A 13,806-nucleotide genomic window follows, 5' to 3' on the forward strand; every position below is an offset into this window, starting at 1 on the left:
GACATATTTACTACATGTATTTTAATCAATTTCTATGAATTAAAATAGATTCTAAAATACTTTTAATCTCAACATTAAAGAACTCTACAAAATAATAAAAAATTTACAAAAATCAGGATATACTGTTCTTCTATAGGAATTCTCCCTGTACTTGTACTTACACACACACACACACACACACACATATTTGTATTTAAGGGGATACTATTCTTTCTTTTATAGGAATTCTCCTTGAACTTCTTTTTTTTTTTTTTTTTGTCGGTCGTGGGACTTGAACTCTGGGCCTGGGCCCTGTCCCTCAGCTCTTCAGCTCAAGGCTAGTGCTCTACCACTTGAGCCACAGTGCTACTTCCAGTATTCTGAGTGGTTTACTGGAGATAAAGAGTCTCACAGACTTTCCTGTCTGGGCTGGCTTTGAACCGTGATCCTCAGATCTCAGCCTCCTGAGTAGCTAGGATTACAGGTGTGAGCCACCAGCACCTGGCTCCTTGTACTTATTTTTTTTTCTGGATTCATTGGTCTGTATATATATTTTTCATATATATTTTTATTGTAAAAATACTATACAGAGGGATTACAGTTAAATGAGTAGGGTAATGAGTACATTTCCTATAGAGCATTTTTACCTCCTTTTCTTTGTACTCCTTATTGGCCAATTTGATCAAAGCCAAATGAGTCCTCTGATATATTTTAATTGCTAACAAGAGTCCCCAAGTATGATAATAGTTTAAAAATGTGCCATTAATGTTTTCTAAAATACTATCTACTTTATAATAATGTCTTATGGATCCCATAATACACATATTCTGTTTCATACGTTTCATATTCTTATTTTGAATAATTAAAATAATTACCATAATAAAAAATTAAAAACAGTGAAAAGGACTGAGGATCAAACCAGAGCAGATATGTATTTCTCTGGACCAAAAATAATAAATAAAACCATGCTACCTATGATGACAATGAAGTAACATGAAAGACAGCATTTCGAAGATCTGTGACTTGCTATGAGTCATCTTAACTCATCCCTGTTAGAGAAGATGAAAAGACAGTAAAAAGTAGCAAAGGACTGCTCATGATGTTCTAAGTAACTGAATGTCCATCAACTTTTTCTCAGGTATTATTAACAGATGAAGCATCCTCTCTGTGGTTCTACAATTGGGTTTTGTCACCTGTCACTACATTCATAATAATACTTTGACACTAGGAGTTCCTGCAGTTGTCTCTAAAAAAGATCACTGACATGTATACTCAGGCAATATAAGTCAACTCTCTCTTTTTGATTTTTGCTAATCAACTCTTTACTGATAGAAAACCTACTTGGGTCTATAGTTATACAATCTCCTGAGGAAAAGCTGCTTTTCTACCTCTCTTCTGGGAATTTCATATACATGCCCAACTTGTCTTAAAATGTTTCAGAAAAACAACTTATAAAAATTAAATGTCACTGTACTTTTACCTACAGAGATGTAAAATATGTAACTCAACCTTCACTGAATATTTTAATACCAATTAAGTAGGTATTGTCAGGCACCAGTAGCTTGTACCTTATAGTCCTAGCTACTTAACAGACTGAGATTTGAAGATCACAGTTTGATACCAGCCCCAGCAGACAAACCTGAGGGACTCTTATCTCCAATTAATTGCCAAAAATCCAGAAGTGGAGAGGGGGCTCAAGTGGTAAATGCTAGCCTTCAGCACAAAAGCTCAGGGCCAGTGCCCATCCCCTGAGTTCAACTCTCAAGACCAAGACACACACACACACACACACACACACACACACACACACACACACACACACACACACGCACACGCACACGCACACACGCACACACATACACACACACACATACAGAGGTATTGACATCATTGTCTTGTACATGAGACTATGACACTCAAAGTGTTCTGCAGCTTTTCCAGGATCACTATATGAATAAGAGGCAAAACTACTAACTCCCAAGCCTGTAATAACTATTTACTGCACAATGGTTAAGCAAATCCATGGTCTTTTATTATGGGTTTTACACAGTAAGAACACTTTAAAACACTTGTATTTGTGCAATTTTCCTTTGGCTGATATTTTACTTTAGCTTTGAACATATATCTAGGTTATCTAAAAAATACTGTAAAAAAACAATTTAGAGAAGTAAACTGAACCAAACTAAGGTTTAAAAAAAGACTTTTTAAAGATGTATGTTTAACAACGAAAGCATTTGGCATCTGATTTATATACCTGCCACATGTGTTATCTAAAACATCTACATAAAGCCTATTTTAAGACATGCAAATTTAATATATTGGAATGTCAGTATGCAAAGTATCTTAAAGTGCTCTCTCTACTAATGCATGTAACAAAGTATACTGATTATGCAAGTACATTTAATTGGATATAATTAAAATAATGAGATTTAAATACTGATGATTTCAAAAAGAAAAAATAGATGGTGGAATTCGACATGAGATGCATTCAAAATGTTAGTGAAACTTGCAATGTCATTGCTCTTTTAGTATCCAATAGTTCTAGTTTAAAAGAGCTACTACTGGCCATTTCTACTCAGTTTTAAACATAGTTTACAGATATACTCATTTGATGACATAAACAATTTCACTGAGTGGCGCTGTAGCTCAAGTGGTAGAGTGTTCGCCTTGAGTTGAAGAGCTGAGGGACAACGCCCAGGCCCATAGTTCAAGCCCCACGACCGACAAAAAAAAAAAAAACAACTATATAGAACTATATAGATAGTTCTATATAGATAGCATTTCTTTTACAAATAACTTCAGGGCTGGATAGGGACCATTATTTTCTTTAAAAGAAGACATCAAAATGACCAGAATTTCCACATAAAGGACATAATTTCAAGGGCCTACACAAATGTCATTCTGACCTAAAAGTATCAAATTTAGGTATTCTCTCCACTCTAGTGTCTTTAACAAGGCTGAAGAACATGGATCACTTAGAAAAGAAGTGCACCAGTGAAGCTAAAGCTTAATGTTTGAAAGAACCTGCTGATAGCACTGATGGTGAGGTAGAAGCAAATTCAACAGGGTGAAAGGGCCTGAAACTTCTAGTACATTTATTTTCAGACTCTCTTGTCTAGCTAACTGGTAGCAATATAGAAAAGATGATGTAACAGTAACTTTTACTAAATTACCTTCAAGCTAAATACTTGTTTGGTAAGGTGTACTAATTTTCTAAAATACAGAGATGGAAAATGAAGCTTTAAGGTTTCTAGACTTTCTAGAATTTCTTAGGAAAAAAAGCAAACATTGTCTTCACTCTACTTTGACAATTAACAAGAGTTCACATTACCATTTCCTTATGAGGAATTCAGTATGGGTAGCACAAAGGAAATAAAAAACACTGTAGTGAGTATCATAAACCCTAGACTGAATTCCAGATTGAAACTGTTAAGTTCCATGCACATAAAAATTTAAATTCAGACTACTGAAATGCAGAGATCACAAAGGATCTATTAAAATTTGTAAGATCAGGTGCATTTTTAGAGCTCTTGCTTTTTGAAAAAAATTTATGTTTGCTTCATACCTTTTTATCAGCTTCCAAATACAACCAGTGCGCTAACCAGCTAAGAACTCAACGTGTGAGGCCTTGCAACAATAATATTCTCTTAGCCCACAGGCTAAGAATCCTTGACCTCTCCAAACACCACATCATGTCTTCCACATGGACTTTCATCACGCTTTCAACCTACATATTGGAAAAAGCACAGCTGAGCCGAGTGAAAATGAGAAAAATAATGTTACTTCACCAGAGATATAACAGTACAAAATGGTTCTCAGAATTCATTGAGATAATGACAAAATCAGGACAGAGAAAGGAACTAATGCAGCTCAACAATACTCAGTAAAATGAATACAATCCCTGTCAAAAACATAATATTCCAAAATCATTTAGTGTGATTGGTGGTATCAAATATAGAAAAATGGATTTCTATTTCAAGATGCGGCTGGTTCTTTTCCAAGAGCACAGGTTTAGGGAGTTCCTCCTGTGCACCAGCTGCCTGCCCCCAGGCTCTCAAACACCTACCAACCCCACACAGGAGACCCACTGGCCTCCCACTGCCTTCATAATGCCATTTAGAAGATAACACAAAAATGAAGGAATCTTTAAAAACATGTTTATTCGATCATTTATCTTCATGTCAAACACAGTTGCACTTATACACTTTGGAAAAGAAATCTGTAATGAATAGTAGAAAATAAGCAAGTCATAATGACTTTTATAAAAACCAAGAGTCTGTGTGTTCATGTTCCAACACTGAGCGAGAAAAAGGATTCTGTTACTTCACTGCTAAATATGTTCGTACAGCAAACACTCTCCTTGTTAACTTGCAATGTAGAATATGTTTGGGTTATTTTTGGTAAGCTCATGAATCTGAGAATCCATCTTACCCACAGATGTATGATTTTGAATAATACAAATTTTAGATGTTAAAAAATCAATTAAAAGAAGGTGAAGTTATTTCTTAGTTTTCACTAAAACAAATTAATATGAATAGTATCACACTGAAAATACAGAAAATAGCAAAAATAGACAGGTAAATTATCAGGCATTTATCTCTCAAAAGAGTAAAGATATTCTTCATTCTTCTCAGAATGAAGAATATCTTTCTTTCCTGGAACTCTTATGGTAAAACTGAAAAAGATGTAAAAGTGTTAGCACTTGCATCTTATACCAAAATCCAGATGAAACATTTACTATACATGTATGACATGTGTATGTATAGATAGAGAATTGCCATTTATGAGTAAGGCAGCATGGAATAGTTGTACATATCATAGATTTCTAGGTTTAAAGCTTAAACATAGCTTGAAGAGTTACTACATCTCTAAGCTTTGGCAAATTCTTTAAGCTTTCTAGACTTCATTTCTTTGGTGACAGAGCAGGTAATCATTCTAACCACTATATAGCTTATTTTGAGGACTAATTAAGCCAAAACAATTAAAATACTTAAAATAATCCAATGGCTAGATACATCATAAGTGCTTTAAAATGTTAGCTATTATGACTGGATGTTAATTTTCTCACTTAGTGTTTGTAATGTGAACACCAGACAAATTGTCTAGTGATATATTATTACTCTTATAAGTGAGGCAAATTAAATAATTTCCCAAGACCCACAGAGATAAAGTCAGAATTTGACTGCAGCTCTTCCCTTGGTCCCCCTCCTACCTCATACTTCATATGTTCCCCATAGAACATTATGTCATCCCAACACTTATCAAAATACAAATTAGTCTTTCATCCCGAGAGTAAACTGTATGAAGACAGAGATGTAGGTGCTGCCATTTATTAGTCCACCCTTCATCCTCTCCACTCATCCAAATTTCAGAGACTGTTCTATGCCAGGCATTGTGTTCAAGTTTGGAATATCATGCTTAGTTAAACAATTAGGGTCTCTCATCATGGAACCCAAAGGATACCTCAAAGATACATAATTTAAAATGAAGAAAAAGAACAGGAGCTGACAGCCAAGGATATGTGAGCTGACAGCCAAGGATATGAGATGAGAAGAAAGAGATGAGAGACCAGACTCTAGAGGAGGTTTTAGGAGTTTATCCTCAATTCAGGAGGAATTCCAGGTTTGTTTTAGAATGATCAACCAATTGCAGACACTAGACAAGAAGTCAGAAATTGAAGGTAAAGCTGAAACAATCAGGAGAACTTGTGATGGTGTTTTGGAACTAGAAGAGTTAGGTGAGTGAGGGAGATGTACTCAGATTCAAGGTTTTCAGTCCTCCCCATCTACCATGCTGCTTGATAAATAACAGGATCTTAGTAACATTCACTGTATGAATCAGAGTGATTCTTCAAGCAGAGCTGTTGCTGGCTCTATGGCATCCATGAACCCACATGCATAACCTCCTCCTGAGCAGTGTAATCATCCAGTGGGCCTGAGAGACACAGGAAGAGGCTGAGGAAATGATTACTAAATTCATAAACCAGCTGGCAAGATTCCACTTATGAAAACCTCTTGATGTATAAAATGAACCTTTGTGAAACAAAATGCTTCTCCCACTCTGACAATGGAAAATTTAGAAGCCAGATATTTTTCTTTCTGCTATGTGACTTTCCAAGCTTGTTAGAGAAATGTATTATTTAAAATAGCCTAGAGCTATGCTGCTTGAAACACTAAAGGTGCTGAAAGAAAGCCCTTTTATTTTTTTAAAAAACTGTAGTTAGAGAATCTATACTCATCAACTCATCATTCTATTTTCCTCTGGGTAAAAACAGTCTCTATTCTTCCTAAAACAGCAAATACTCTGATTAATATTTTCTTATAATCTGATAAATGCACAAGGTCAGGACAGAGGATAAGAGAATATCTTTATGGTATTACTTCAATCTTTTTGTTCAGAAGACACTTATTTTGCTAAAACTAGAAAAGCTTTGGAAATGTTTGTCCGTGTGGGTATCAGAATATATGGGAACACAGGAATCAGTGATTATAGGGAACTGATATTAAGATTGGATTATTTTCAACACTTCTCAAGATGTTTTCCCATCCTTAACATGCCAAGAATATGAGTAACTGGGGAACAAAGAGGTAGTCAAATTTATTACATATTAGCTGTCTTACTTGGACGAAGTTAAAGAAAGATACTTCTTACTTCTCAATAACTAAAACTTTGATATTAGTTAAAATAGTAGATTGATTGCCTAATCTACAGTGATAAACTGTAGATTATATATAAACAATGAGTTTATTGGCTCATTGGCAAAATTTAACCACCCTTTTTGTGCAGCTTTCATCCAAAGGGAACTAGCAGTTTCTCAACCAGAACTCCTGAGGAAGCTCAAAGTACAGGTGCTAGAACACAAGAATAGAGGATACTACACTCATGATTTTTTCCAAGTCTTTCCATTTCTTTATGAATGAAGTGATGTCATTTTTTCTGATGGAAGCATAGAATTCCATTGTGTATATATACAACATTTTCTTGATTCATTCATCTACTGAGGGGCATCTGGTTCCATATCTTAGCAATGGTAAGTAATTCTGCAGTGAACATAGTTGTGCTGGTAGCTTTAGTGTGGTCTTGTTTGTGATCATTTGGGTAAATGTCCAGGAGTGGGATTGCTGTAACATAGGGGAGCTCTATATTTAGTCTTTTGAGGAACCTCCATACTGCTTTCCAGAGTGGTTGTGAAGTAAGCTAGACTCAAAGAAATATAGGCTCCATGGTTTCTCTCATTTGTAATAATTAGTATTTGTCTAGTATGGTCCTAGCAGAGGATCACAATAGCTCAATAGCTAGGTACATATGACTATATCAAATGATGGTATTTGTAATGAACTCCAAGATATGGAAACAAAAGGGTTTTTGGTTGTTGTTGTTTCTTTGGGTTTTTGTTGTTGTCGTTGCTGTTTAATATACTGTGTGAAGTTACTTACTTTTTCTTTTGCTTTTTTTTTTTCCTTTGGTCTATTCCCTGTTGTCACTGTTTTTTTATTTTGGTACCCTGTGTCTTATATATACGTTTATCTGATTTGGGGAAGAGATAGGGAATAACAAAATGATGAGACAAAGGACAAAGGGTGTACCAATGCAAATGCAATACTCAGAAGAGAGTATATTGGAAATGAACTTTACAACTTGGAGGGAAGGGGAATTGGGGGAAAGGAAAGTGGGAGAAAAGAAGGGAGGGGGTAAAATGTTCAACAAGAAATGTACTCATTACCTTACATATATAACTATAACCTCCCCTGAATCATCCTTACAATAATATTTAATTTAATAAAAAATAAAAAGGGATATTTAACTGGATTTCTATGTAAGGAGCCTTAAAAGCTTAAAATATAATTTGTCTTGTTCACTTTGGAACCCACTTTCCTCAGCACTGAAAACAAAGCTTTATGTGGTACACTTTATACCTTTTGAATGTCTTTGGAGTCTGCTTTTTCTGCAGAACCAGAGAGGGATACATAAGAGCATGAAATGATGCTTTGGTCTTCTTCCTCTTAAGACCTATTTTAAAGAATTTTGACGACTATGATAGATGATAAAAGATCTTAAAAAGTTTAAAGAGGTTTAAGGTTGAATAAAACCAATATAAAAATTGTTCCATCTTTCCATTATCCAAGAAAACAAGATTCAATCTTATTAAATAAATTCTATAAATTAACAATATTCAAACAAATAAAAATACTTTAATTTATATAAACCAAGCAATGGCTAATCTCGTTTATTACATACTCACTAAGATTCTTTCTCTTTGTTAGTTATACCGATAAAACTAGTACAAAATTATCTCCATTAGTAAGAAAAGCCATTTACTGCAGCATGGAAAAATATTGTATAGTTATTAGTTATAAAGAAAAGTTAGAAAATAGTCTAAATATAATTGCTAACTTAAAGTATATAAATTAATGATATTTTAGACATTATTCGATTTAATGTTAGGCAAATCCATAAATCAAGTATTATTTTCATTCACAGCATTGTCTTTATCATCTCACATAACAGAATGGCTCAACTGAGTAAAAGTTGTACATTTTTTTTATTTTTGCTAACCAATCTAGCAGGGCTATTTATAATTACTATATTCCAAGCTGTATTTGCAATCAGAGGAGGGAACAATGTATCTAAACTATTGTAAATATTAGTAAAATGAAATATTTCAATCAATTTTAAGCCAACCATATTTTTTTTTTTTTTTGGGTCCGGTCGTGGGGCCTGAACTCTGGGCCTGGGTGCTGTCCCTCAGCTCTTCAGCTCAAGGCTAGCACTCTACCACTAGAGCCACAGTGCCACTTCCGGCTTTTTTCTTTTTGCTCATGTGGTGCTGAGGAATCGAACCCAGGGCCTCATGCATGCAAGGCAAGCGCTCTACCACTGAGCCACCTTCCCAGCCCCAGCCAACCATATTTTTGAGCAGCAAACAAACAAGGTAAAACACATTACCCTTCACTTGAACCCAAATTTCAACCTCTGATTGCTATATTTCTCACATTATAGACCACTGTCCAATTCATCATACTTAGATTTTTTTTTTTTTTTGTCAGTCATGGGGCTTGTACTCAGGGCACAGGCACTGTCCCTGAGCTCTTTTGCTCAAAGCTAGTGCTCTACCACTTTGCATCACAATGCCACTTCCACTTTTCTGGTAGTTAATTGGCAATAAGAGTCTCATGAATGGACTTTCCTACCTGGGCTGGCTTTGAACCATGATCCTCAGATCTTAGCTTCCTGAGTAGCTAGGATACAGGCATGAGCCAATGGCTTAATATTTCTTAAAAAGATGAAATTTACTTTCTTTCCTTAGAGAAATGCCAATTACAGTGATATCTAAGCAAATATGATTAAATTAGTTTAATTACTTTGTGTCCACTTGATAAGTCACTGCTATTTAATGCACAAATTGTCACTTGTAATTAATAACTATTGGTACTGTTTCAATTGATCAAATGTCTAATACACATAAAACATTCAAAGAAGTTCTTTATATCTTACAGCAATTCGGTAGAGAAGTCCTGTCCCAGGGGTACGTAAATTTGAAGCACAAGAAACCTCTGGATCAGTCCAACTACAATGAAAGAGAGGAAATATATACATGCAAATGTTCAAATCACTTATACGTGAATATAAACACAATCACATGGCACTAACAAGCGAAGCTTTTAGCATTTCAAAAAAATGTATTTACCTGCAACAACACTATTCATGACCTACTACCTCATTATGAAAGTGAAAAGAATTAATGAAAGTCAAATCAAATGTTAGCAACAAATTTTGCCTTTTAAAGCCCCATCTGTGGCATTAGTGAAATTTTTATGAAAATTTTAAAAAATAGTAATTTTTATTTACAATTTTTATTAGGCTGCAAGAGAACATACACATAAAACTACACTCAATAGAGACATGTGAAACTGAACTATAGATTCTCATCAAAGTAACCATAAAAGCATGTGGCAATTATTTTTTCAGTGGCAGTTTTAACTGTTCTGAACAACTTAGTAAAGAGCAATACATCAAAAAAGAAATTCTGGGCCAGGCACCGGTGGCTCACACCTGTAATCCTAGCTACTCAGGAGGCTGAGATCTGAGGACTATAGTTCAAAGCCAGCCTGGGCAGGAAAGTCCATGAGACTCTTATCTCCAATAAACTACTCAGAAAACTGGAAGTGGTGCTATGGCTCAAGTAGAAGAGCACTAGTCTTGAGCTGAAGAGCTGAGGGATAGTGCCCAGGCCTAGAGTTCAAGCCCGATGACTGACCAAAAAAGAAAAAGAGTAAAAAAAAAAGTAATTTTGATAAGTAAAACTGAGGGTTTTGTGAACCATATCTAGCAATATTTATCATCTCTTATATAAATTTAACATACTTTAATTTGTCATCACCAAGTAAGAACTGATACCTTTTATTCCTTACTACTAGTTTAATCTGGATTCAAATATTCAAAGAAAACAAATCTCCATGGTACTTTGGATAGCTTTACTTTAAAAAAAATCAACTTAATATTACCTATCCAAACCCACTCACTGGTGCCTTTCCTCTTAGGTTCTGAACTTTTGCTTTATATTGCTATTATGATGCTCTTAACAGAGGCTTTAATACCATATTTCCTAAAACGTGAAATTTAGGAATATTTCCCCCTCATGTGTAAGAAACAAACCTTGATTTTGTCTGTGAACTTTCTATAGAGCCAATAGTACAAGATAACAGATAGTGCTCTACCACTTTGAGTGGGAGAGTTGCCTTTGAAGGCAACTGGTCTAAAATGATGCTATTTCCTATTCTGAGTTAGTGAGCTTAGCAAAGAAGTATTTTAAAAGTGCCAATATGCTGGGCACTGGTGGCTCACACCTGTAATCCTAACTACTCAGGAGGCTGAGATCTGAGGATTTTGGTTCAAAGCCAGCCCAGGCAATTAAGTCCCCATGAGACTTTTATCTCCAATTAAATGGAGCTGTGGCTCAAAGTGGTAGAGCGCTAGCCTTGAGCAAAAAGAGCTCAGGGACAGAGCCCAGGCCCTGCATCCAAGCCCCATAACCACCACCACCACCAACAACAACAACAACAACAACAAAAGTACCACTACATTTATGGTAATATATAAAAAGACTTTCTGGCATGGTAGTATATAAAAAGACTTTCCTATGGTAAATTGCTTTTGCAACATTTCAGAGCAACTTAAACAGTTGCTGTTTAACCCAAATTTAGTCTCTTAATAATAAACACTTGGTCAAATATGCTAACAATATTTTAAAAGAGAAAACTTTTACTGAAAAGAAGTAAGCTTGTAAATTGGTCTTCAAAGGCAACAACAGAATAGGCAATATAACAGAAATAGAGAACAGGCTCTGATCCTAGAAAATTCTATAGGAATCTGGCCCTACCATATTTATGGGGAAAGATAGGCAATGAGAGTTATGCTCTACAAACCAGAGCTAGATAAGGATACTCAAATGAGGCCACCTTAAATAAGCCATCATTAATCTCCTATATCTTGCACTGATTGGTCCTGTGGTGTTCAGACATGGACAATGGCTTCAGTAAACAGCTCAGAGCATCAGAATAAATAAAATCAGTCTTTTAAAAAGGTCTCTAATTTATGCCACAAACCTCACTGAATCAGCTCTGATCCCTTCAAACACAAAGAACTTCACTTATAGGGCATTTTTGTATGAGCATTTTTAGAAATGAAAACTCTCTACCCTCACAAAAAGAGCTTTATAATTCACCTTTCTCACTTATAGAAGCCCTAGTTCCCAAAAGATTTCACTTCTAAGGTTAAAAAGAAGTATGATGATACAATATGGTGATGATCTAACAGAGAAAAAAGTACTTTAATAACATTTGACACACAGATCCTATATGTCAGTAACGCTAAATAAACTTCACAGGAATATCTGTTCCAGTGGCCTAGTAAGTTTAAACAGACTTCAGGGCTACATTATATTTAAAATCACTCTAAGTAATACTGAATGTGAAACTACTGTAAGTCAAAAATGCCCATGAAATACATATTTAGTCTTTTTCCTGAAATATTCAAGTTTGTATAATTTTGTAATCTGTTGAATGAGACAAATTCCTCCCTTTTTTAAAGGCTCAGGCCATGGTTGTTCCTCCTCCCTTCCCTCCCTCTCTCCATTCTTGGGGATTGAACTCAATGCCAAAGTGTTGTCCTTGAGCGTTTTTGTTCAAGGCTAGCCTTCTACCACTTGAGCCACACCCTATTTGTTTTTTGGTTTTGTTTTTTTTTTTTGGTTTGTTTGTTTTTGGTGGTTAAATGAAGATAAGAGTCTCATGAACTTTTCTGCCCAGGAAAGCTTCAAACCACAATCCTCAGATCTCATGCCTGAGTAGTTAGGATTACAAGCATGAGCCACCAGGGCCCAGCCCTGTTTGCTTATGAATATTTTAAAATATACTTATAACTAGTAAAGTACCACTAGATTTTTAAACAGTGATTTTATGCTTGTTTTGTTGAAGCAAATGATAGATTGTAGACTTCAAATATATTTTATAAGGATGCATTGTCCAAAGAGTTGGGATGAAAGCACAGTATAGCCATCTTTCATAAGTGCCTTAAGGAGCCATAACAGAAGTTATTCCATTGTTCCTATGATAGCCCATCTCAAGTCACCAAACAAGAATTAATTATGTCTTCATTATGGACTATCCTAAACCCATAGAAAAATTAGTAAACTGTCTAGGCCCTTTAATTGTTTCCATTCTATGAAACTGATCTAATAGTTTAGATTTCACATCATAGGATAATATGCACAGATTAAATTAGCCCCATCACTCAGCAACTATTATTGAGTACCTACTGCACAAAACAACACTCCTTGTTGAAGTTTTTTGCAGCAAATAAGACAAACATGGTCTCTGTTCTTTGGAAATTGTATTCTATGTCTATAGAAGACAGTCAAGGATCCATGGTAGCATATGCTAAAGGGATAAAAGGATGGTATGTGAAGAAATAAAGCTGAAGTTCAACTGGGAAGGACAAGCAGAATTGAGCAAGAGGTTACAAGTGTAGGAGAAAGATACAAATGTTGAAGGCAAAGAAAATATTCCTTCCTGTGATGGGAAAAGACACAGTATATGGAATGAACATTAAAAAATTTAATGGGTTGGTAAAAGATAGAAGAGAAAAAAAGAGCAGGAGGTAAGTCAGAATCCAATCACATGGAGTCTTACAGATGATGTGAAGAACATAGATCACTAAAATCAATGGGAAGCCACTCAGAAATGCATTTGTTTATGAGGTATAGCCTTACTTGAGTGCTGTGTTTCAGGCAGTGTTCTTGGTGAACAAAGTAACTTAAATTATCCCTGCTATTGGGACTTATTTTCTGCTGATGAGAAAAAATAAATAAACCTAATAATTGCACAGCATATTAAATAGTGATTTAGGTATTGTGGGTGGGGCATAGAAATGAATAAGAAGGATCAAGAGTGGAGAAAGAATAGGACATACAATTTGTAACAACAATGGAGCAAGTAAGGTTCATTGAGAAGGTGATTTTTTAGTAAAAGGCTTGAAGAAGAGAAGTGAGCCTTGTTGCTCTTTGAAGAAAGAAAACTAGACAGATGGTATAACATGTGCACAGATGCTAAAATGGTAGGGTATTAGCTATCAAAATAGCAATGAGTCCTGTATGGCTATAGTATAGTAAATAAGAGAAAAAAATTATAGGAGATAATACTAATGTTAAGAAGTTTACTGATATTTCATAGTCCTACACTCACTTGGTTTTTACTCTGTGAGACGTTGAGGCATTTTCAACACAGGAGTGACATGACTTACATATTTTTTTAGAATTTAAAAATAGTG

At 35.1% G+C, this 13,806-nt stretch overlaps 1 protein-coding gene across 1 annotated transcript in view; it reads right to left on the reverse strand.

Annotated features, from left to right (window-relative positions):
- Cfap20dc (CFAP20 domain containing) overlaps positions 1-13,806 on the reverse strand; it is a 208,415-nt gene that overhangs the window by 183,556 nt on the left and 11,053 nt on the right. The window contains exon 4 of the mRNA XM_042680019.1: positions 9,475-9,547. Within this exon, the coding sequence (XP_042535953.1) occupies positions 9,475-9,547 (73 nt within the window). The remainder of the gene's footprint in view (positions 1-9,474; positions 9,548-13,806) is intronic.

This window comes from Dipodomys spectabilis, unplaced genomic scaffold (assembly GCF_019054845.1).
Source record: "Dipodomys spectabilis isolate Male_0828 unplaced genomic scaffold, ASM1905484v1 ptg000054l, whole genome shotgun sequence".
NCBI lineage: Eukaryota > Metazoa > Chordata > Mammalia > Rodentia > Heteromyidae > Dipodomys > Dipodomys spectabilis.